Source organism: Doryrhamphus excisus, chromosome 22 (assembly GCF_030265055.1).
Source record: "Doryrhamphus excisus isolate RoL2022-K1 chromosome 22, RoL_Dexc_1.0, whole genome shotgun sequence".
NCBI classification, from domain to species: Eukaryota; Metazoa; Chordata; class Actinopteri; order Syngnathiformes; family Syngnathidae; genus Doryrhamphus; species Doryrhamphus excisus.
The window spans coordinates 12985540-13012715 of NC_080487.1; the positions used below are offsets into that span (position 1 = coordinate 12985540).

At 36.4% G+C, this 27176-nt stretch overlaps 1 protein-coding gene across 6 annotated transcripts in view; it reads right to left on the reverse strand.

Moving 5' to 3' along the window:
• Positions 1-27176, reverse strand: part of LOC131109867 (calcium-activated potassium channel subunit alpha-1a-like) — a 66809-nt gene that overhangs the window by 19708 nt on the left and 19925 nt on the right. For 3 of the 6 annotated variants that reach the window (XM_058062310.1, XM_058062309.1, XM_058062311.1), the window contains exons 3-19: positions 25039-25100; positions 22407-22500; positions 21606-21717; positions 16764-16839; positions 15575-15650; positions 15320-15490; positions 12912-13003; positions 8270-8380; positions 8090-8195; positions 7923-8005; positions 6681-6906; positions 6504-6613; positions 6366-6434; positions 6179-6265; positions 5886-5962; positions 3769-3801; positions 1738-1831 (exon numbers count right to left, since the gene is read on the reverse strand). In XM_058062310.1, coding sequence (XP_057918293.1) covers positions 1738-1831; positions 3769-3801; positions 5886-5962; positions 6179-6265; positions 6366-6434; positions 6504-6613; positions 6681-6906; positions 7923-8005; positions 8090-8195; positions 8270-8380; positions 12912-13003; positions 15320-15490; positions 15575-15650; positions 16764-16839; positions 21606-21717; positions 22407-22500; positions 25039-25100 — 1679 coding nt within the window. The other 3 variants (XM_058062308.1, XM_058062313.1, XM_058062312.1) reach the window with 2 other exon arrangements.

Here is a 27176-nt window from a genome sequence, read left to right on the forward strand (position 1 = left end):
GTAATGTTTAAAAAAAAAAAAATTGACAAACAAAAAGAATAAATGTGTAAAAAATCAGATGAGAGAAAAAGTAATAATATTATGAGAATAAAGCCAAAATATTATAGAAATAAAGTTAAGAATATGAGAAGAAAATTTACAAGAAGAAAGTTGAAATTAAATAGTTGGAAAATTAAAAAAAACAATAAAAATGTAAAAATAATAATCATAATAATTTGAAAATATTAAGAGAAAAAAGCTGTACTCTAATAAAAAAAAAGGGATTGATTTTACAGGAATAAACTCTGTATATTACGGAAAAATACTGGAATTTTAGTAGCATTTTCACTATATCACAAAGGTTAAATAATTTAAAAAAAAAACTTTTTCTGGCTAGTTTGTTGTTGTTATGTCCACGACGAGTTTATCACGGTTACATAGGCAAGTAAGTAGCTTGATACTTATATTGTTAATTTACTTAATTAGTTTGCCCGTTTGTTGATTAGTTTGTTCAATTGCTTGTTCTTCCGAGTATGTTAGTTTGCCTAATTGCATTATTATTCACTTAGTTCGCCTTCTGCTAACTTATGCTAACTTCTTCATCGTTAGTTGCTAGCACATTGTTAGCTTGTTTGCAGTTATTTTGTTGGTCTGTCTGTTTGTTTGTCCATTGTAGTACGTTTGTTTGTTTAATTAGTTAGTTACTTTGCTCATTTGTTGGTTTGTTATTCATCCAGTTTGCTAGTAAGCTAGTTCAGCTTATGTTTAGGATATGTGGGTCATCGTCTCAACGTGTAAAACCTTTGTTGATTTGCTGTCGAAAAAAGCCAAGCGAAGAGCTGCAGCGTCAGCCAAAGGGAACGTTTCCCCTCGCAGCCTCCATCCCGATGACGCCGCCACTTAACGACAATGCCAATTATCGCCCCTTGTGACGAAGAACAGCACTATCTCCACTCCGAATCAATAAGTGGCGATGTAATTATACGGGACAAGATAAAAGCAAGGTAGCATTTGAATTCGCCTTTCATGACGCTGGCGGATACATATAATCTGCGGCCTCACGTGCCGAAAGCGGCTCGGTGGGATCCGACAAGAGAAGAATAGCCCGGGGCCATCCATCCTGTGGAAGCTCTCTGACTGGCTGCCGCTGTCATTAGTGCCACGCCGCTTTAAGAGCTCCAGTCTGCGCTTGTCACTTCAAACCTCTTGGCAGGTTTACCATGAAAACAGGCCAGCGGAGACTGGCGCACCATCGCGTGCGCTTCTTGGATGCCAAGAACATCTCACCGACGTGTGTATCGTATCGTTTGTTTGTATGCTGTGGAAAGCAATAATCAAGCCATGAACATATAACATTTTATTATTTATAAGTGTTATTTATTATTGTGATTATTATTTTGTGTTATTTATTCATATTTATTTCACATCCTTTATTTTTCTTTACAAATAAGCTGCTATAAGGGGGACCATTTTTGCCTCTTTTTACACAGTAAAAATATTTTTTAAATATTTATTTTAATATTCAGGCCCATTTCTTGTCAAAGCTGTTTTCGCCCCCAGCAGGAAGCATTTCCAAAACCCCAACAGAGCATTTGATACTTGGCACCAAACAAAGTTAGCAGCTATCTAGCTTACACAGAGCGTCATTTAGTGAGCTAAAATAAAACCTCAGTAAACCATGCAGAGTGAATACTGTGCTTGTATGTACTGTATACGTGACAATATGGTGTTTTTACAAGAGCTCTACTGTGTCCTTACCTTAGCGCCTTTGGCGAGGAGTTGGGGGAGTTTCTCATGCCGCCGTTGCGCTGCTTTTTTTTCGGCGACAGCACCGACTGTTGGTTCTCTTCGACTGCAACGACAAAGGAGTTGTTGTTCGTCATAGTAGCTACTTATGAAGTGTTTTAGTTTGATTACTTTTTGTTATAGTTAGTGAGTTTATTTGCTTGTATACGAGACTGTAGCGAGACCAGCCATGTTGTTTGGTCTAGAGACAGTGCCACTGAGGAAAAAAACAGGAAGTGGAGAACTGGAGGTAGCAGAGATGAGGAATGCTGAGGTTCTCATTGGGTATGACCAGGATGGATAGGATCAGGAAGGAGTACATCAGAGGGACATTACATGTTAGCTGGAGGTAGCAGAGATGAGGATGCTGAGGTTCTCGATGGGAGTGACCAGGATGGATAGGATCAGGAAGGAGTAAATCAGAGGGACATTACATGTTAGCCGGATGTAGCAGAGATGAGGATGCTGAGGTTCTCATTGGGAGTGACCAGGATGGATAGGATCAGGAACGAGTACATCAGAGGGACATTACATGTTAGCCGAATGTAGCAGAGATGAGGATGCTGAGGTTCTCATTGGGTATGACCAGGATGGATAGGATCACGAACGAGTACATCAGAGGGACATTACATGTTAGCCGGAGGTAGCAGAAATGAGGATGCTGAGGTTCTCATTGGGAGTGACCAGGATGGATAGGATCAGGAACAAGTACATCAGAGGGACATTACATGTTAGCTAGATGTAGCAGAGATGAGGATGCTGAGGTTCTCATTGGGAGTGACCGGGATGGATAGGATCAGGAAGGAGTTACATTAGAGGGACATTACATGTTAGAGGCCTTGGAGATAAAGTCCTTTAGGCCAGACTGAGATGGTTGGGACATGTCCAGAGGAGAGATAGTCAATGCCAGGTAGGAGGCATAGAGGAAGACCAAAGAGGAGGTTTATGGATGTAGTGAAGGAGGACATGAGGGTCCAAGCCTCCACTCCGGGCTTTCCTGGTTCCTACGGGGCCCAGGTGGAGCCAGGTGGGTTTTTTTTCTTAGCCAGGGGGCATCGGAAGACGCCCCAGGCTCCGCTTGGTAACATAGCGGGCCTGTGAAGTAGCCAGACCAGCAGCGGCGTGTGGACTAATGAGGCCACGTGTGCAGATGTCAGCTGTGAGACATGAAATATTGAAAAGGCCGGCAAGAAGATGTGAGCGGACATTGTTGTTGTTGGAGCTTCTCGCCCCCCAGCTGCCCCCACCCTCGCCCTTTTCCATTATGGTGTCACACCGGAGCATGTTAGCGGTGTGTGATACGTGTGTGATGAATAAAAAACACGTTCTCGGTGACAGCTAACATGCTAATATTTGGCTAAACTAGCGTGTCATTTTGCATGATGCTACATGAACATCCTGCATCAACATTTTAATTGACTCCTCAATAGCACAGTACTATAATGTCATTTTGGCAGATAATTTAACCCAAAACATTTTAAATTCTTCATCACATTAGCCTGAATTTGATTCAGCGTGATGCGAATAAGACCCGCGCTATTTAAATAAAACATCTTATCATCATTAAAGCTTTTAATTCTCTGTGGCACAAGAATGGTAATAGCTAAATAATTGAATAAAAACTCATTTTTATTAAACACCACTTAACCGTTTGACAGCATGTACACTGGCTTTTGTAACACCAAGCATGAATTAATAAGTATGCTTTCAGGTGTTGCAGGAACCATGACAATGTGGATTAGCAGCAAGGAAGCCGTAATACAAACAGTAGAGACTCAGCCTAATTTTTTTTTTTGTACTCTACAGGATACCTCCTGTTTACTCTTCAAATATGACTCAGCATCGGTAATCCCACATCATGTCTGTTTTTGTGTCCTAGTTCCCAGCAACTACTTTATGATGCAACAGCGCCCTCTGCCTGCAGAGAGGCCAAATAACACAATAATGACAAGTGGACGCGACACAGGAAGTGAGTGAATTAAGAAGAAAATAATACACACTTACTTGATTTGATGTATCCATTGTAGGTGTTTTTAGCTGAGAATATCAAAGAAAATAAATACATTAAGGTAGTGACAACAAAAATGGCGACAGGTGCAATTAAACAAGCTCTATAACTATAATAACATGACACTGAGACTGTGTATATTCAGTGCTGCCCAAACAACCACCTTGATACATTGTTATATTTACGTTAACGTCGAAGCTATTTGCTGTAAAAAAAAAAATTTAAAAAAAGCCACAAACAAGTCAGCTTGTCTACTATTTAAAGTAATATTTTGTAAACATAACTATTTCGACTAATGGAGAGAGAGTGGGCTAGCTAGCATGCAAGTAAAGTAGCAAGCTAGCTAGATTGGGTAGATTAAATTATTATGAAATGTATGAACTGAGACTGTGTATATTCAGTGCTGCCCAAACAACCACCTTGCTACATTGTTATATTTACGCTAACGTCAAAGCTATTTGCTGTAAAAAGCCACAAACAAGTCAGCTTTTCTACTATTTAAATTACTTTTTTGTAAACAGAACTATTTCGACTAATGGAGAGAGAGTGGGCTAGCTAGCATGCAAGTAAAGTAGCAAGCTAGCTAGATTGGGTGTATTAAATTATTATGAAATGTATGAACTATGAAATGTAGATTAAATAGGTTACTGTGAATTGTTTTAATTTACTGTAAAATGATTTTAAAAAGTCAGCTACAGTAAATAGAATTGTTACTTTTCCACCATTTCACATTTTAATACAGCTAGCATACCAGCCTCCTTGAGAGATTAGCATTATTTCTCTATGACATCCAACGCAGGGTGTTTTGAGTCAACATATCCGGTAAATTGTGTCCTCCCCAAAAATACCCCCCCCCCCCCACTCTACACACAAAAGGTCACGCACGTTGCTGTAGGCGACCCAGTGACAGCAGTGTTCAAACAGCGACCTCGCCGGTCCTGGCATCTGTCGCCTGCAATCGCCGGGCGCCAGCAGAGTCACACGACTTAACAGGCTAGCATCTGTCCCGCCAACCAAAAAGGAGGAAGCGAAGGGAGAGGGGGGCGCACTGGCTGCCTGGTGGTTAGGAACTGTCAGTCTGAGTTTCATGCAACTGGTAGCACTCCAAAAAATGAAAATGCAAACATAATTTCCACGTCAGGCCGCATAAGGGCCTCGCTCGCCGCACCTCCCCGCGTCCTGTCAACAGCTGCTGCCGCTGCTATAAAACTACGCCCGGGCTTCGAGCTAGCAAACGCCCTGAGACGCTACACACACGCCATCATGAGGCTTTTCAGCTAAAAATGGATGACAGTCTATGAGTTTTTTTTTGTGCAATATTCAACCCTTCTAACAACGACACCTCGCATTATGACACAAATGGGACGCTACTTGTGTAATCATTATTACAACCAACATATTTGTCTCATTGCCAAGACAACACAATCAACATACAACGCATTCAGCATTGAGGAATTAAAGCCATTTATGAAGATTATACTTTGATTTCTGTGTGCTAAAATGTCTTTGGAAAGAACAAAAATATACCAGAACAAAATATATTAGAACATATTGCAATAAAGTAATTTTCTACTGATATAGCAGCATCATAAATTTTAAACAGATTTAAAATGACACTTTAGTGGGGAAAAAAACATGAACTACAACAATTTACTCAAATTTATGGTGTGTTACTATCTCATATTGGCCTTGAAATAATATAATAGATCTAAACAATTATGTATTCGTTTTAATAGTACTGCAGTAGCAGTAGTGGTTGTGGTGTTAGTTCCTAAAAATAACAATACTCCAAAAAAATATGTGAGCAAATAATGTAAATACTAGACATTTTGTAACTTTAATGGGAAATGATTATGTAAATATATACAGTCTACATTGCATCTTTACTGTCATCATAGAAGCAGTTTGTTCAAATACTTTAGTGACCTCTAGTGGCGATTTGTTGTATTACAAGCTCAAGCAAGCCAGTGTGTTAACGGTAAGGGTAATCCACATTCTGGGTGATATTATGAATTTAAGTCATTTGTAACGTTATTTATTCTATTTAGTAGAAGTACTATGACACAAATGAAGACTATTATGATGAGAAATGTAATAGATAATGCTGACTTACACTTTTTGCATCCACATTTCTTGATCCTTTTGGGATCGGTGACGTCATCATGGCAGGCTTTGCAGTAAAACAACGCCCTGTGGAGGGAAAACAAAGAAAACTATGTAATAATCAGAATGTGCTCTCTGATATTAGCATATTTAACTTATTGAATGGAGAAAAAATGAGGAGTAATAAGAAGAATAAATAGATGGAAAATGGTTGACTACAATAACATATGTGTTAATGCTTTCAGCACAATTACCATTAAATAGTAAAGTAATGTAAAGTAAAAAAAAAAAAAAGCTTCTTGCCTTTTGACTTCTTTGGCATCACTGGCGATAAAGAAGCCCAGCGTCCCCTCCTGCATCTTCACGTGATTGCCAGGGTTGATCAGGGTGCTGCCACAAAGGCAATTCAAACAATTAATCAATCACTAATATGTCATGACATGTTTACCGTTTTCCGTTCCTTTTATTCCGAAAAGAAATGATCATGTACCTGCTCTCCCTCTGATCAGACTTGTACTCGATGGCGATCAGCAGCAGCTTCAGCTTCACGTAGCAAAGTCTGAAGAAGAAGACGACGCAGACTTTGTTCATTTGAGTCCAAACACTTGCAGTATTACTAAATACTCACTCGCAAATAACAGGAAATGACAAGCCCACAAAGGCACTGGACAGGTATTCTGTGTACATCTCATTGGCCACGCCCTCCAAGTAATACTTCTGCCACGTGTCCTCCTCAATCTGCAGGTAACGCCAGCATCAAGACACGGCACAAAAGCGCCCGACCGTCGCAGCTTGTGTCCGGTACCTTGATGAAGGACCTCATGGAGAAGAGGTTGGCCAGCATGGTGGACAGGCCCTGGGCCAGGCAGCTTTGAGCGATGAAGCCCAGCTTGAGCTCGGCCAGGCAGATGGCGTCGTCGCCCTCCTTCCAGTTCCAGCTCGGGATGTTCAACAGGTGAGCCTTATTGTGATACTGCAGCATCTGGGTGATGATGCGGATCTTCGGGTGGTAGTTTTTGATCGAGATCACTCTGATAAAAATGAAAAAATATGATAATTTAGTAAGCTTCTCTACCACCTGCTGTGAGATATCACTACCGTGAGCGTAAATTACAGTTTCATCAGCATTTTGTACAGAAACTCCAGAAACGGAGAACAGTAACGGTCCTAAATCTGATCCTTGAAGAACACCAAACTACATAATTACATGTGACTGATGTGCTAATGTCTTTGAGCATCACTGTGTCCATAAAAAAATATATAAAATCAATATTTATTTTTCAATTATGTACACAAATTAAAAAATATAAATTATGTATTATTTTTTGTTTTAACTTAATATTTTTTATTTTTCATATTTAGTATTTTTTTAAATTAATTCTTAAAATTTATACTATATATTTATACACATTATTCGTTTTATCGGCCCCTAACAATGGTTAACATTATCAACATATGGCGATATTTCGATATTGATACAGCAACATTTGAATATCAATAGTCACACTTCAGTATCAACACTTCGATATCGAGACATCAATGTTGCAATATCGCTATGCTAACATTTCAATTTTGATACGACAACATATTGATATCAATATGGCAACACTTTGAAATCAATATCATAACACTTTGATATTAATGTTTCCATGTTGGTATGTCAAAATTTTGATAATATAAGAATATTTCAATATCGATATAGCAACATTTTGATATCAATATTTTGATACCGATACAGCATTTCTAAATTGATATGGAATGGCCTTTATTGTCATTATACACGATGCACAACGAAATTGGATTTTTTTTTTTTTTGGAATATACAGCAACCTTTAGATATTGATATCAACATTTCAATATCGATATATCAATGTCAATACATCAATATTTTGTGACGATATGTTAGTGAATTTCATAATGAGTGTCTGTATGCTTCTATCGTGGTTCACTTGCATGACTTTGATAATGTTCCAGTAAAAGCTCCATTATTTATGGAGTGTGTATACATGAATATGATCACATGACACTGTTGATCAACAGGACAAACCTCATGATGTTGGAGGCGTCCTCGGCATCGGGGTCAGCGCAGTATTTGTTAGCTAAGATCAAACAGGCGTCTGCGGATTCAATCTGAGCAAAAATAAAAAATAAAAAGTACAAATATATGGATGAATGCATCAATGAAATGGCGTTAACGAACGGCGAGCGTCTTACTTTGACTCTGGCCAGGTCGTGAGGGTTGAGGACGGACCCTTGGTAAAACTCCACCTGAGTGAAGTGGCGCTTGAACAAGGCTTCCAGCTCAAGATTAGGGGAAATACTGCAATACAACATCAAGTTGTACTGTTAAAAGTTGTACCTTTTAATAATAATTCATGTTGTTTTTGGACTTACTTATGGAGAAAAACGATTTCTACATTGACATCATCCCTGTCCTTGTGTAGGAAGTCTTTGAGAAAGTTGGAGACGCTCTCTAGCGTGATGTGGCCGCACACCACGATGTGTCTGTACAGGAAGTGGACACACAGGTCAGTGACGGCCACGCGTCATACGATGAGGTGGACATGAGAAGCAATCAGGGTTTGTTGTGTTTAGGTGATTGGTCGGCCATGTTTTCAGTGAGCACAGTGGATTAAGAAGGATGAAGGATGAGATTATGACATCATCCGCAAACTGACATTTGTCCTTTGTTGCAGGAGCAAACTGACCATTCTTACTTTTACTTACTTTAGAGCTCTAAATGACCCAAAATGCAGTTTTAAAATGAAATTAAATGGGTTTAAACAAAGCGTTATTTATTAAAAGCATAAAAATATAAACATGATCTATTTGTGATTAAGAACAAGGCCCTTTTATTTGTATAAAATATGAATGATATACAATATATCTAATATAAACGTACCTTAACATTGTTTATAGTCATTTATCATAACCATAAGAATCATTTCACAAATATATGGACAATAACATTCATATTATTAAATAAATACCTAATTAATTATACAATTATTTTTAATATAATTAGTAATATTAATACAAAAAACATGATAATTCAAAATTAATTAAAATAGGAGCATATTTCTGCCCAATTATTGATGAACCTTTTCAATCCACTGCCCCGTCATAGAATAATTACCATAACCATAAGAATAATTTCACAAATATATAGAAAATAAAATCCATATTATTAAATAAATACCTCAATTAATTGTACAATTATTTTTAATATAATTCATAATATTAATAATACAAAAAACATCATTCAAAATTAAATAATTAAAATTGGAGCATATTTCTGCCCAATTATTGATGAACCTTTTCAATCCACTGCCCCGTCATAGAATAATTACCATAACCATAAGAATAATTTCACAAATATATGGAAAATAAAATTCATATTATTAAATAAATACCTCAATTAATTGTACAATTATTTTTAATATAATTCATAATATTAATAACACAAAAACATGATAATAATTCAAAATTAATTTATTAAAATAGGAGCATATTTCTGCCCAATTATTGATGAACCTTTTCAATCCACTGCCCCGTCATAGAATAAATATATTAACAAAAAAATTTTTTAAAGGTAATTCAATTTAGAAAATTACCTTGAAATCAATAAATTGGTCATGAAATAAAAATGTTGGTTCAATACAATTATTTTATTATATATACTTTAATATTAATTGAATATATTTACTTTTTGTGCCATTTGTGGATCTCGACTCTCTCTGTGGTTAGCTGGAGTCCCAAAGCTTTGGTAATGGTTATAACTTTTTCCAAACACTTCAATTTCAATTATTACACTTAAGTTATGTTTTAAACAGGGTGATATAGGTTGAGATTTACATTTTTAATTTACAGTAAATTTGCTCAATGAGCTCATATTTAAGTGACAATAACTTACATTAACTAATCATAATAATAACAATTGATAATAATGTTTTGGCAATGTAAAAATGTGAAGAAAAAGAGCAGATGGGGAAACAGGAAAAATGAGTAAATTCCTTAAACAAAATAAGCCTTTTAACGCCAAGCTTACATGTAAGTCGTGAAGGAAGTGAAGAGCATACATACCCGCTTTAAAAACTCCTTTTGTTAGAAGCGCAATCACAAGAGTGCTAAAAGCTTAACAAAAGTTTTTTGTTGGCAGATGAAAAAAAGCACGAGAGCCAAAAAAAAAAAAAAAAGCACCAAATATCTTTCGGATGACATTTTTTTTTAGAGGCATGTAGCTAGCTAGCTATGCTAAGAAAGTAAGCTTAGTTATGTTAATAGTATGTAACATTTTGAAAAATGTGTTTCATTGCCTTCTTGCAAATTAAAACGTGGATATTAGCATATAAGAGTTAGCGGCCAGTGACAACATCTACAGTACATGAAACCAAATCAAAACAAATAGACTAGATGTCAACATAAGCGGCACCGGGTTCCGCTGTGCTTTACTTTTACAAAAGTGGTGTTTTCATCTTCCTTTCATGCCACAAGAAGGCAAACAAAAACAAACACATTTGTCAAAATGTCAACTAAAAGTAGAAAAAGTAGCGTCTAGTCCTGCGGGTGTAGGTCGGACTGAAGATAAAGGCCAGGAATGTTCCGGAAGCAAAACAAAACAAAAAAAAAAGCACAGCCAAAGCCAGTACAGTTTTTTTCCAGCGCTGAAAAAAAACACCAGTACATATTCAAGTGCTACTATTAGTCAACAAAGCACACATTGACATTTATTTATATATAATCTTTTTTTTTTAAGCAGTAATCTCAAATTCACTACAGTTTTAGTTCGCTTATTTAATGTATTTGCTTAAAATGTTGTGCAGGAATTGGTAGAAAAACATGACACACAACGTAGAAGGGAAAGCCAAGACTTAAAATACACATAAAATACACACACTGACAAACAGCAAGTCAAAGTACATGGCAAAACACACAACTTTTCAATTTGACGTGGGAAGTCAAGATAAAGTCAAATTATTAAAGAAAAAGTTGCAACTTTAAGAATAAAGTCATTATTATTAGAAAAAATAAAGCAGTAATTTAACAAGAAAAAATGTGACTAATGCAAGAATTTGAAGTCCTTTTATGGAATAGAAATAAACAAAAAATATGATGAAAATTACATGAGAATAAAGTCACAATATACTGACCAAAGGTTATTTTTTTAGAATAAAGTCAGAGAATAATAAATAAAAATTGAGTAAATTTGAGAAAGAAAATTTTGTAATATTACTGAAAAATGTCACAATACGAGAATAAATTGAATATTGACAGAAAAAATGAAAAAAAATTAAACAATTACAGAAAATTATGAGAAATCAGTTTTTTACAATAGAATTTTAGGATAGCTGGAATATTAATTCATTTTCTACCGCTTATCCTCATGAGGGTCACGAGGGTGCTGGAGCCTATCCCAGCTGTCTTCGAGCGAGAGGTGGGGTACACCTTGGACTGGTCGCCAGCTATAATTATTTGTTATAAGTTATAATTTTTTTGAACAAGTCACAGTACAAGAAAAAAAAAACAGAATAATGTGAGAAAATTATGAGGAAACACTTCAAGTTGAAAAAAATTAATAATTCTACAAGAAAACATGTTTTGATATGAATGAAGTGGGAACATCACAAGAAAAAAAATCATAATATTGTGACAAAGAAGTACTAATTATATGAGAAAAGTAAATATTACAAAATATTACAAGAATTAAGCGGGAACATGGGCTGGCCGGTTCTTGCCCGAAGACAGCTGGGATAGGCTCCAGCACCCCTGCGACTCTAGTGAGGATAAGCGGTAGAAAATGGATGTATGGATGGAATTAAAAATGCTTAATTTTATTTTTTTTAAAGTCATAAAATATGCAAGAATAAAGTCTGAATATCTATAAATAAATAAAGTAATAAATCTACAAGAACAAAAATAATAATTCCATGAGAAAAAAGTCGGGATAGTGTGAGGAAAAAAAGTCATAAAAAAAGCAGAGTTGTGTGATGAGACTGGCATGAAAATGTGATAAATATTATTATTATTACTACTACTATTACTGTTGTTGTTAAATAACACAATTAACTATTTTAAATCATATTGTTTGTGTAATATAATAAATGATAAAGTAATTAAAATAAAAAATATATATATAAATATAACATATATAATAATAATATACTCACAATTTATTTACAATTTCATTATCTATATATTTTATTTAAAATTAATTTATTAGCAAGATGTTATGTATAATTGTATATTTTATTTATATATGGAATAAATTAATTACACATTAAAAGATGTTATGTATAATTGTATATTTTATTTATATATGGAATAAATTAAAAATTACGCATTAAAATTACGCATTAAAAATGCGTAATTTTATTTTAAAAAAAGTCGTAAAATTGCAAGAATAAAGTCTGAATATCTTATCAAAAAAAGTAATAAATCTACAAGAACAAAAATAATAATTCAATGAGAAAAAAAGTCGGGATAGTCATAAATGTATGAGGAAAAAAGGGACTAAAGCGGAGTAGTGTGATGAGACTGGCATGAAAATATGATAAAAATATGTCGATAAGGAAACATAAGCAGAAAAAAAGGCGTCTGTAAAAGCAAGCTGGCAAACAGGAAGCACCAAAAGCAGCATGGAGAGCACCATGGCCATCTTCTTCAGTCACAGTGTGACTTGAACGCTGAGATGTTTACATCTCGCGTGACACGTTCTCGAACACAAAAAAAAACAGCGTGTCGCAAACCCTTTTCCCCATCAAGTCACACAAAACCACACCACTTTATTTCTCTTCATACATTGGACTTACTTTCTGCCTCTGGTCGAGTTATAACTCCCTCCGTATTTCTTCCGATTAAGGATGAGAGCGGCAATTTCTGGCACGTAGCGAGCAAACATGGCCTACATGCGTGGAACAGAAAAAGAAACAAAAAAAAAAATGGCATGCAAAAGAAGACTCCACTGCGGTGGAGGCGGCAGCGGCGGCGGCGGCAGCAGTAGCAGCAGCAGCGGCGGCGGCCTCCTCCATATACTTACTTTCTCCCATTAACAGCACTATAGGAACCACCGTATTTCTTGCGGTTGCCTATTAACTCTATGATTTCAGGCACGTAGCTCGCAAACATGGCCTAAGGAGAAGATAGGAGACAGAAGAGGAGACTAAAAACAGGCCAGCAGAGAAGAGTCAGGCCGACTATTTCAATTTCGTCTACTTTCTTTAGTTTGCTTATGAGCGGGAATAAAAGGAAACGTGTCTGCATTCCACACTTGAGTCAATGTAGCCGAAATGACGTCAGTTACATTGCAGAGAGGAACACAAATTAAGCATGGAAATTATTATCGCAAAAGAGTGACAGCAAACGAGGCGTGTGTCAATCTGTTATAGGAAAATTTAAAATGATGAAAAACTTCATTAGGAGGAAGCCTTAAGTGCCATGTTTTCACCAACAAACACACAACAGCAGGAGTTCAATTACCGCCATATGGATTATCATAGTCATCATAATTATTGTTTTACATCACTCCAATTATAGAACGGGAGAGTTAGAAAGTTGGAATATTATCAGAATCATTTTTAAAAACAGAACAGATAAAGGTACTTTTACGAGACTAATCTTATAATATTATGAGAAAAAATGTTTACAGAAAAAACATTTTAAAAAAATTAAAATATTTCATCCAAAAAGTCACAACATTATGATAACAAAAATTTACTACAAAAGTGTTTTTTTAAATTTGACGGTTTGAAAATACAAAGTCAAAATATATAAAAAGTAGTCATTAAAAAATATAATAAAATTATATTACAAGGAAAAAAGATGTAATTTTATAAGATTAATGTTACGAGGAAAAAAAAACTACAAGAGATACAAAATTTAAATATAAAAAATAGAAATTTTATGTGCACAATAAAAAAAAACTAAAGTTTAAAAAAAAAGTTGTTTCACATGAGGGAACATTATGAGAAGAAAAATTTACTACAAAAGTGTTTTTCAAATTTGACGTTTTGAAAATACAAAATCAAAATATATAAAAAGTAGTCATTAAAAAAATACAATAAAATTATATTACAAGGAAAAAAGATGTAATTTTATAAGATTAATGTTACGAGGAAAAAAAAACTACAAGAGATACAAAATTTAAATATAAAAAATAGAAATTGTATGTGCGTAATAAAAAAAACTAAAGTTTAAAAAAAAGTTGTTTCACAAGAGGGAACATTATGAGAAGAAAAATTTACTACAAAAGTGCTTTTTAAATTTGACGTTTTGAAAATACAAAATCAAAATATATAAAAAGTAGTCATTAAAAAATATAATAAAATTATATTACAAGGAAAAAAGATGTAATTTTATAAGATTAATGTTACGAGGAAAAAAAATACAAGAGATACAAAATTTAAATATAAAAAATAGAAATTTTATGTGCAAAATAAAAAAAACTAAAGTTAAAAAAAAAAGTTGTTTCACAAGAGGGAACATTATGAGAAGAAAAATTTACTACAAAAGTGTTTTTTAAATTTGACGTTTTGAAAATACAAAATCAAAATATATAAAAAGTAGTCATTAAAAAAATAATAAAATTATATTACAAGGAAAAAATATGTAATTTTATAAATTAATGTTACGAGGAAAAAAAACTACAAGAGATACAAAATTTAAATATAAAAAGTAGAAATTTTATGTGCATAGTAAAAAAAAAAACTAAAATTTTAAAAAAGTTGTTTCACGAAAGTGAACATTATGAGAAATTTTTTTTGACAGGAATAACGATGAAATATATTTGGTGCAAAAAAAGTCACAACATTACAAGAATAAACATTTAGCATAAAGTGCAAAAATCATTGCTCTATCCATTAGCTAGCGCTGTAATTATTCCTTCCTGTATTGGTGTTTGTTGTTCAAGTGAGGGAGGCGGGGGGTGGGGTGGGGTGGGCGGTTGTTTGGGCAGGAGGGGGCGGGGGGGGTGGAGCTACCTGAAACCGCAGTGCTTTTGAACACTTTACCATAAATAATCATCGATCAATAACAGATGGCCATTGTGTGAATGCTGATATCATATCAGCTTCTCCATAACATGCAAATGGCCCCCCAGTGGCTGTTAACTGCATAGGGACCATTACGTCACTGCTTCTCAAATAGTGCGGCGGGGGTCCCTGGAGGGGCGTGGTTAAGACCTACCAACGGGTACAAATTTAAAACAAAGTCGATAATTTTGTCAGCCTCGATAAATCGTCTTAAAAACTGGGCGTGTTGGTTCTATAGCAGAATGAACGGAGTAATAGTTCATCTGTCTCAAATGTTATTTTTCCTTTTATAAAACCAAGGAAAATACTCTCAGCATTCACACAATACACAATAATACACAATAATACTTGACATGTAAAAGAGCAGTGCCCCCTAGTGGAGGTTATAATGTCAAAAATAAGGAGAAGCGTTCTTTACCAGACCCCCAAGGATGAAAAACACCATAAAGAGGCGTCCCAGGGTGGTTTTTGCATAAACGTCCCCATAGCCCACGGTGGACATGGTCACCATGAGCAAGTAGACACATTCCCAGTAGGAAAGCGCTTGGGAATTCTGGAAGTTTTCCCAAGGATCCCCTGAGTTTTCCACCTGGAAGCAAAAAAAAAAAAAAGTGTTAGTCCACGTCCTTCCTGTGGCTTCTGTGTTTCCATGACGACACATAAATACACTCACCAGATGGATGAAGCCTGCTGCCGTCAGCCATGTGCTGATGAAGATTGAACACAAGTTGACCAACTTGATGGAGTTACTGTGGGATTAAAAAAAATAAAAAACTAATTTAAATTATTTAAATTGGTTTTAAACCTTATATTTGATTTGTACAACATAGTTTCAATTTTGATTTTACTCAGTACAGTACAAATATGTTAATTATAAATAATGTTTAGCTTTTGATAACTTTAGTTTTATTGCATTTCCTGCTACATACAGTATGTACTTAGTGTCAATGTGATTGACTACATGAATATATATTATAAGCTTCTAATTAGTATTTCAATGGGGGGGGCATGACAAAATAATTGAGAACCATTATAATGAAACACACTACACAATTATCATTTAATGTATAAATTATTAATAATTAAATATGTATTTTTAATATTAATATTATTACTATTACTGTTGTTGTTAAATAACACAATTAACTATTTAAAATCATATTGTTGTGTAATAAAATAAATGATAGTTATTAAAATAAAAAAATTACAAACATATATATATATATATAATATATTCATAATTTATTTACAATTTCATTATTTATATGTTTTATTTAAAATTAATTTATTGGCAAAATGTTATGTATAATTGCATATTTTATTTATATTTCACGTTCATGTTCACAAAAACAGTCCCGTGTGAAATCCTGTTGACATATAGCCATAGCTAACGACCAAAACAGAGCATATCTGGCCTATAGCGCATGTCCATATAAGGAAAGCCGGCTCTCTGTGATGTCACAGGGAGCCAGTGTTAGAAAAAAACTCTTAGGAAAATAACATTAAAAAGTGGAAAAAGCATAAGTGGTCCCCTTTAAGAACAATAATTTCTTGACATAACTATGACTCAAGTGTTTTTAATATATATATTTTTAGCAGACAAAATAAACAATAATCTATTATAGTCTGCGCTAAACGACCTTTATGATCAGATTTGATGCTTCCTTCTTCCAGATGAGGATTACTCTAACGCATTGTGTGCTCTCTTAAAGCTCCTGACATGACATCTGTGCAAAAAGCTTACGATGAAGCTATAATATAAAGATATATGAAGCTTGTATTGTCTGTCATTCACCTTGAAACATTTATACATTAGAAGAAATACAAAGAAATAAAAATAGAGTAATAATAACGCAACTTACCTTGTCTTGAGTATATTCAAAAACTGTAAAATTTCTGAGAACTGTATCAACCTTAAGGCCCTTAAAAATCTCAAGCCTGTGGAGCAAAAAAAAAAGACCATAAAGAAATGATGAGATGATTAAGAATGGAACATTTGCAGCAAATGATTCATGCCATCATCCATCTTTAGCAGCTTTAAGGGATTCATGTCCAAAATATTCTCTATTATACACTTTTTGAACAACAACAACGCGATGAAGGAGACGATTGCAGAAGAACCGGGTTGGACGGTGTCACGTCAAAAACGACAATCAGCAGTCGTGACGTCAGATCTCGATGCAAAAATCAGTCCGAGCATACTCAACATCAACTTAATAAGACTACACATAACATAATTGGACTACAAATACCCCAAAACATCAAGTTCATGTGGAAGTCATGGTTTTAAAAATCAAACTAGCGTTAGCGTTAGCTTCAGTCTTCAGAAGCACTCCTTCACGACTCGTTCTCCGGTTAAATGTAAACAAAACCAAAGACATGGTGATTGATTTGAGGAAAACAAAGCCAGTAGTAACTTCAATAACTTCCCTTCTCTCCCAAGGCATCCCTCAAGGTTCAATGCTTGGTCCTCTCCTCTTTGTCCTCTACCTTCTCCCTCTTGGTCAGATTATCCATTACCATGGTCTCGGTCTCTACTGTTGACCTTCAACTTTGCATATCCACCAAATTCATCAACCCTCAGACCGATTCTACCTCTCAGATTGCTTTCCCGGTATTAGCTTCTGGATGAAAACTCATTTTCTTGAACTCTCTCATCATGAAACCGAGGAGTCTTCACCTTCTCTCGTCACAAAAAACCTCAAGACAGGGCTCTACGTTAAAAACAAAAATGACTTGCCCATGGGGAATCCTTAAGGTGAGAACTACTTGCCCCAACTTGCCCCATGTAAAATGAAAAGACTGCCATAATGATATCATATATCAATATATGCTGATAATTCATCAGATAATAGTACTGATATATTGTATTTGGAGGAATGTCTGAACATTTGTGGAGATGTATGTTAACATGGCAAGCCATGCTACCTTACACATGGTAGTCGTAGTAAGCAGTGATATTTAGAAGTTGTGCACCACAATGAAACATTTGACACATTTGTGTACTAGTAAAGTGTTTTTAATCCAGAAAAAAATGCTCAATGGTCAAACAATAATTTGTGAAGCAAAGGTGAGAAAAATACACCGAGAAATGGAAGCGCTAGGTTTTGTAGCTTGTGCAAAATCAGCACTTGGTATTGGATCTAATGGGTGGTGTTTCATTGTGACCACTTCAAATTGTCACAGTAATGTGATTCACTCACCTTTGCCATCATTTGATTTGCTAACCGCTAATAAAATACTTGTTTAGGAGGCACTGGTTCATCACTTTTTGGTGTTTTCCTTCAGAAGTTGTTGAAGAATTAGACCACGGGTGCTCATTAAGTCGATCGCGAGCTACCGGTCGATCGCGGAGGTGGTACTGGTCGATCGCTGGTCGATCGCGGCGTGACATTAAAAAAATATCATCCCAGCATCAATGCCGTCACTTGATTGACATACAGGGCAGCCATTCAGATGACAACAGAATGTTGCCGTTCGGGCGACCAATCAAATCAAACAACGTCTCTAAGTGCAGCAGAACTTACGATGTCAGCCTATCATCCATCCTCGTTACTTGATTGACATACAGGACAACCAATCAGATGACAACTGAATTTTGACCTTTAGGTCACCGCTCATGCGTAAACAACGATGCAAAGTGCTAAGCTAGTCGGCGAATTGCGAGATTTTAAGCCCTCGCTAAAGTTTATGGTCACTAAAATGAGTGAAGGAGCTGGACCAAGTAAAAAGGCAAAAAACATATCACTTCCATACGGATATGGAATATTATACGGATATTATGATACGGATATTATCCATGACTGATAAACATTTGGAAGTGTGCTTGAGGCTGGCTATCAGCAGCTACTGTCCGGACTATGCATCCCTGGCTGGTTCAATTCAGTGCAAGTCATCAAAGTAAACTCAGGTAATTACAAAAAATGTTAATAGTTAATTATGTGTGTTTTGCAATATTGGCTCATTTGGTTATGTAAGGTACATCAACATACATTGTACGTACAAATAATCCTCAATACATTTGAAAATAAATAGATGTTTTGCATTTTTGTAGTGGGTAGATCATTTTGACTCGGTCATTTTAAAAGTAGCTCGCATGCTGAAAAAGTGTGAGCACCCCTGAATTAGACCATGTTGGCAGGGACGCCATGATAGATGTCTTCCTAGTAAAACGATCGCTGATTGGTTGATCGCGAACAAGAACGGGTGTGGGTAAAACACGGATTGTGGATAACGAACCGCGGTCTAAATAAACGATTCTGATTGGTCCATTTCAAGATTTGCAACGATTGGTTTGCAAATTACCACCGGAATTACGCAATCCGTGTTTTACCAACACCCAACAAGAACCGCTTAAAAAAAAACTCTTGGCAGTACGGCATGCTAAAGTGCACTTTAGCATGCCCGACGGGAATATTAATGATTGGATTTACTTGCCCCAATTTTGTTTTAACTTGCCCCGGGCCATCGGTACATCGTTATTGTCGAGCCCTGCAAGAACATCGCCCTCCTTAGCCCCCCCCCCTCTCTTTCCCTGCAGCTGCACCTGTACAAGAGACCACATCACCCCTGTCCTTCAGAACCTCCACTGGCCCCCTAACCCTTACCGTATCAAATTCAAAATCCTCTTACTCCCCCCGAAAAGCTTCGCAACCAGGCCCCCCTCTTACCTTACATACATGCTTTTATTCAAATTGCGTATATATTACCTTTGTTTAGTGTTTAGCTTTTGATAACTTTAGTTTTATTGTATTTCCTGCTACATACAGTATGTACTTAGTGTCAATGAGATTGACTGTTTGCCTTCAATAAGATTTCTCCGTCTAAAATGGTTCAATTAAGTGAAGTTAAATCACCAAATAAGGTTATAAAAGGTAAAAAAATATAAAGTACAACTAAAAAAATATCATCTTTCATTGAAGCTTATGTCAACTTAACAAAGCCTCCCGTTGACCAACAAAACCTGAACCCCTCCAGAAGGTCTTACCCCAGTAGGAGACGACATGGAGGCAGGAAGTGCTCTCCCGCTCCTCTTTGTCATGGCTGTTCCTGACTCTGTATCCTTTCTGGAAAAGTTCACCCGTTGATTTTTTCCGCCGCCTGGTGTAAGAGACCGTCTTGATGTCGCCGTCGGGCCCCTGGTACACTAGCATCTTCGTGGGAATCATGGCTGCCAAAATCACGACAACCCTTCTGTCGCAGACAATGTCGCCGTTTGTCTTTCCGAGCTTCGCGCTAACCCGCTAGCTATCAGGCGACGTGATGTCCAGCTTAGAGCAAACCCTTTTTCCCATCAGGATATTACGGCGTAAGCTTCTTTACCATTCAGCTACAGAAATAAAGAGACTAGGAAGCAAGTCTGGCCACAACCTGACCTCCATATTATCCCTGGGAGCCTGACACCATAAAACACAACACATGTCCTATAAGCTTCGTAAAAAAAAAAATGTTTGATTCCACTACATCACGTCATGGAACAACATGGCATATTTTATGAATTAATCCTAAAAAAATAATGACAGAATTTTGTCGGAAATACGGTATACGAGAGAGGCGAGAGGCGGGGTACACCCTGGACTGGTCACCAGTCAATCACAGGGCACATATATGTAGACAAACAACCATTCACACTCACATTCATACAGGGAGAACATGCAAACTCCATACAGAGATGCCCAAGCAGAGATTCAAACCTGAATCAACATAATAACCACTCGTCCACTGTGCGGCCTCACATCACAAACATATCTGATTTAGTATATCCGCTTATGAATGATACATGGATGGTTGGAATTTGTTTTTCTAACATATGTAATGGTAATGTTATGCATCAAAGATTGTCTATTAATGAGCTCACATTAATACAAATCAATAACCAACAACATGTCACTCATTTCAATCAATTTGAGCAACTTTAAAGAGTATCAATGAGTAAAATTACTTATTTTGGAATTATTATTACTACATATGCAAGTATAAAATTAATACATATTAAAAATTATGCTCCTAAATTTACGTTAAATATTATTTTATTTACAATAATATAAATTTACAATATTATATTTTAACTATATTTTAAAATTTTATAATATAAGTAATGCCCATAATGTCCACTGGAGGGCGCCTGCAGCTATGGCGAATTACACTTGTTTTCACACACATCATTCAACCACACGTTATGCAACATTTCTATCAAACTCTGTGTGTGTGTGTGTGTGTGTGTGTGTGTGTGTGTGTGTGTGTGTATGTGTGTGTGTGTGTGTATTTCTCACCAGCCAGCCAAAGAAATATTAAAAAAAAAACAAAACATATCACAGACTAAAGTGATCGCCCATAATCCTTAATTTCCTCAATCCTATTACTTTTTCAATCAAGGGGAGATTTCACTGCTAGTTGTAATCCGTAGAGGTGAAGGACGTGTGAACGACACCCCCACTAACAGAGCGACGAGGTGGCCACCCCCTGTCACCTTCCGGCCACCCCTCTGACCATCTGGACAATTCAGATATCAACTTTTTACCACCCCTATGTGAGGAATGGTCTCACCTCGGCCATACCAATTGACACAACAAAAGTCAAGCAATTATAACTCTCAGAATATGAAGAAAGCACAGACCACATGGAAGCAGCAGTGACGTGGTACCACCACCAGGTGGCTCCACAGCAGACAAAAAGGGACGTTTTTAAAGTTTCAGCCTAGTTACCTAGCCAGCTCCTGTTCAGGTAGACGGACACAAAGACCGGAGGAACCGTGAAGAAGTCCACCACCGAGTTGACCTCCAGCCAGAACCACAGCTTGTCATTGGCGGCGATAAACTGCAGAAGAAGAAATAATATATATTTACACAATACGTCATAAATAGCATGAATCACACAGCTATAATGTTATACTGAGGTGTTGACTGGGGGGCCTGGGGGGTACATGGGTAGTATTGAGGAATATTTTCTTCATAAATATTATTTAAATATTATATCCCTTTCATTTTTTTATGTATTATAAATTTTTAAATATTATAACAAATTTAATTTGTTTTTATTTGTATTTAGTATATTTTCTTTACATTTTAAACTAGTTTATATTTATGTATTTAAATAAATATTAAATAAAGGTAATAATATATTTAGCACAATTAAATATTTTATAACAAGTTTCATAGGAATACATTATATAAAAATATATCTAACATAAAAAATGTTTTAAAATTTAAATTTTACATTAATGTCTAATGTATTTTTTGTATTCAAATTAACATTTAAAAAATTCTAATTTTTAAATAAACTATTAAATAAACGTTTAATTAATTCAAAAAACTGAAAAAAAATTAAAATTAATTCTTATACATAAGAAATAATTCTAAAAATTAAACTTTAGACACCAAATATTCTCACAAATCCTGACCAAAAACCCCAAAAACCATTGAACAACCATTGATATATTTTATTCGAGCAGCGCCAGGAAGTACTGCATGTTTACTCCAGCTTTAGCATAGCGCTCATCTACTCACTCTGAGGCCAAAGTACAAAAGGAAGAAGACGTTGAAGGCCATGTCGATCTGCAGCGTGATGTCCTTGTAGAAGTTCTGGCAGGACTCGATGGGACTGTTAGACACACAAACACACACAAAAAAAAAAATGTCTGAACGATAATTGTGTGATAAAATGGTGCGATTCTCCTGAAAAGCCTTGTAAAAAGAAAAAAAAAAAGGTATAATATATGTGTCATAATGTCTATATTAATGTGCATCATGCAGTCACACAAGCATTACTCAATGCTATTACTTATTCAAGTGCATTTCCTTGATTAACCCTTAAAAAACTGCAGTATTGTGAATAATGTGGTATTAAGACAGCTTGAAGCAGTAGTTTTAAGGGTTAAATGAAAAAAAAAAAAAAAAAAACACATGCAAAAAGGGCCTTGGGAGGACGTCAAGCAGCCGGAAGAATACATAGGGAAGTCTCACCCTCGTTAAAAAGCTTGTATCTGGCACATAGAATCCAAATGAATAAAGACAAATAATTAACCAGGCACTTGGAACAATTCATGATCTTACACAACATTTGTCAATCAAGCTCTTAAAGGGGAACTGCCCCTCATTCACAATCCTTATGTGAAATATCAACACATATTTAGTTCCATTTTCTGTGCATTATAGCGCGAGTTAATATGAGCTAGCTAACAATGCAGTCATTGCGATACACCTAGTCTTTGTATTGAAATGGAGAGCTAGTTATCCACTCTTCCGTCTGTGAATGACGCTGAGATTAGCGGTTAGCGACATGTCTTGTTAGTCTGCCAGATAATAATTGTTTTTCATGTTAGCTGCTACAATAATGTTAGCTGCTACAATAATAATAATAATAATAATAATGGTTAATATAAAGTCAGTTATGTAAACTGAACACTGTTGGCGGATTTTTGTGAGGGATTTAGCATTAAAATAAGTATTTCCCATGACATCCGTTGCTAGCTAGCTCATATTAACTTGTTTTCTCGCGCTAGAAAAGCATATGAATGATGGGCAAAATTAAAAAAAATAATTGCAGTTCCCCTTTAATGCACTTATATTTTCAGTCTATGAACAAACATTTTATTCTTAATACTAGCGTAGGTCCTCAAATCATGGCTCGTTGGGATGGCTGTGTCTTCCAGCACACGATGTGTGCTCCGGTCCTCGGGTAAAAAAAAAAAATGCTCACAGCAAACCAGAATTTTGTTGAGTCTTTGTAGTGAAATGGAGAGCTAGGTATCCACACTGAGATTAGCGGTTAGCGACGCGTCTTGTTAGTCGCCCAGATAAAAGTTAAAAGCCCAGTTTTTCATGTTAGCTGCTACAACAATAATAACAATGGTTAATATACAAGTCAGTTAAGTAAACGGAACACTGTTGGCGGATTTTTGTGAGGGATTTAGCATTAAAACAAGAATTTCCCATGACGTCTGTTGCTAGCTAGCTCATATTAACTTGTTTTCCCGCGCTAGAAAAGCATATGAATGATGGGCAAATTTTTTTTAAAAAGTGCAGTTCCCCTTTAATGCACTTAGTGAAATGGAAAGCTCGGTATCCACACTGAGATTAGCGGTTAGCGACGCGTCTTGCTAGTCCGCCTGATAAAAATTGTTTTTTTATGTTAGCTGCTACAATATTAATAATAATGGTTAATATACAAGTCAGTTATGTAAACAAATTTCTGTAAGGGCTTTAGCATCAAAATAAGTATTTTCCATGACGTCCATTGCTAGCTAGCTCATATTAACTTGTTTTTTCATGCTAGAAAAGCATATGAATGATGGTAAAAAATTCCAAAAAAAGTGCAGTTCCCCTTTAATGCACTTATATTTTTATTATTATTTTTATTTCCTCTTAATACTAGCTTGGCTAGCAGTCCTCAAATCATGGCCTCCGTTTATATAGACGACACGCACCAATTCCGATTCCACACTAAATTCAGGTAAATAAACGCCTCACAGATTAAAGAGAAAGAGTAGCTGATTTTTTTAATTATTATTTTTAAATGAAGTATATAAAGGCGCCTTTGTTACTACAATATGGCCGTTTGTTACGTCTAGGATAGACGTTGAATCTGTAGGTTAGCTTCTGTTTGCGTCTAAGTGGGTCTGCTGGGTGTCTTCCAGCCAGGCCGGCACGTCCATCATCTGGCAGGCCTACAGGCCTAATTACAGGAAGGGCCTGGATGTCCTCCGCTGAACACGCAAGCCAACGTCCAGATACGATTGGACATGACCGGAGGAGACGGTGTGAAAAATGACTTTGAGTTAGCGGCCGTCTGTCCTCAATAAGAGCAGAGAGATAAAAGCTGGAAAGATGATGGGGGGAGCAGGAGGCCACACAAGATGGACCTCAGCACCTTTACACCGTCTACCGAGTGAAGGCCAACACACAAACTTAAAGTTCTGAGTCTGTTCTTCCTAAGCACACTTCCCGATCCGTCATTACTAACATTAACCGAACTTCCTTTCGTCCAATCAGCCATTGTTTTGCGGAGAACAGGAACTTTCCGTACTTCTTTCCGAGTTCCATTTTCACAAGATCAAGAAGATCACGCTTATAGAACTTCAAACCATCATCTCCATTCATGAGGTAGCATCACGTGATATTTAAAAGCAGTAATACTCACTCGGAGGAGTCAATGAAGTAGATGACAAGAGCTCCGATGCTGAGCGCAAACACCAGCACCACCTGGAAGACAAGATACTTTTTAGCTTATTTATTTTGGCAGTACTTAGACATATATAATATACACGTACAGTATGTACTACGTATATAGTATGGAACCTAACAGCAGAAATCTCTGAGCTGGCTTGTATGCTTCCCCTCGACCATGATGTCGAACAATGTTTGCTTTCAGGTCATTGGAGAGTTGTTTTGAGGCTGTCGTGTTGCTACTAATTATTTTGTGTGTCGTAAAAAGGTCAGTTGACATCACTTCCTGTGTGTGATTGTGTATACAGTAAACCTCGGATATATCGGATTCAATTGTTCCCACTGGTTTTGTCCGATATAAGCGAAATCCGTTATATGCGTATACCGGAAAATGTCCGTTTTACGCATATATCGGATTTATATCCGGTATATGCGTAAATCGGATTTTATGCGTTATAAAAAGGCACTTCCTTGACTATGTTTCCAATGTACCTGGACGCGCAGGCAACGCTGCAAACGCTGCAAATGACGTCGTATAGCGGCCTGTCACGATTCGGCGAATCGGAGCGCCACGATGCGGCCATCCGATATATGCCAGGGAAATTTAATGGAAATGCATTGGAACGGGACTGGAGATTTTGTCCGAAATAGGCGAAATACGTTATAAAAAAAATCCGATATATGCAATGAATTTTTATTGGAAATGCATTACAGAAAAATCGTTTTTTTTTATCTGTCCGAATTTCCGATATATCCGAGGTTTACTGCAGCTTGTATCCTTCCCCTCGACCATGATGTCGAACAATCTTTGCTTTCAGGTCATTAGAGAGTTGTTTTGAGGCGGCCATGTTGCTACTAATTATTTAGTGTGTCGTAAAGGTTAGTTGACATCACTTCCTGTGTGTGATAGTGTATATAAATACACAAGTACACGACAGAGACTTCATCTTTCAACACAAACGACACAGAAAAAAATAATTAGTATATAGCCATTGTTCCCAAAAAAGCAGTACAGTCAAAGTGAACTGGCTTTGAACACACCATCGGACACATGAGGACCGTGGAGGTGGCGGTGGGGGGGAGGGGGGGGGTGCTTATCTATGAGCCGACCTGGCGTTCCTCCATTCCTAAATGACACAAATGAGCATCCATCCATAATGAATGAGCTCATTTCCATGATGTGCTATTTCTTATTGTGAGGCAGCAACACGCTGACCATGCATTTTTTATAAACCTTCCTCTTTTGGAAAAATAACCTTCTAGCCTCCTAGCTAGCGGACCAATGGGGGAACTAGAACCAGCATGATAGAAGTGGTCTACTAAGGGACAGAACCTAGACTGTGTTTATGAGGCTACTCTATTCTACTCGCTCCCACAAGGGGGCGAACTCTCCAGTGTTCTATAAACTGTTAAAGTCTAAAGCAGGGGTCCCCAACCGCCGGGCCGGGGACCGGTACCGGGCCGTGGCCAATTAAGCTAGCATGTTTTTGGAATGTGGGAGGAAACCGGAGTACCCGTAGAAAACATGCAAACTCCACACATTGAGATGGCAGAGCGTGGAATCGAACCCGGGTCTACTCGCTGTGTAGCCTACATGCTAACCACTATTGATTTTTTTTTTTTAAACAAAAATTTTATGAATGTTTCATGAAAATCTATTTGTCTATTCTATATTTGCCATTTTTTGTTCTAAACACTAAAGTGGCAAATTAATCACAGTTTACAAATTAATTAATCATGATTAATTTGCAACCATTTGCAACTCTGTGTGTAATATGACCAAATTTACTGTATTTTATTGAAAAAAAAAGATAAAAACAGAATTATATGTTTATTTGTGGTTGTGCGAGTGGTTAGCGCGCAGGCCACACAGCTCGGAGACCCGAGTTCGATTCCACTCTCAGCCACCTCAGTTTGGAGTTTGCATGTTCTCCCCGTGCATGCGTGGGTTTAAGACTTATAAAGCGAGTACTTATATCCTCGTATTGTTTGAGTGTCCCTGAACGCATCACGGGTGTTACATATACTGTATGGATGAATGTATGGATGCACAGGTGTGTGTAATATGATCAACATTTACTGTATTTTATTTGAAAAAAAGATAAAAACAGA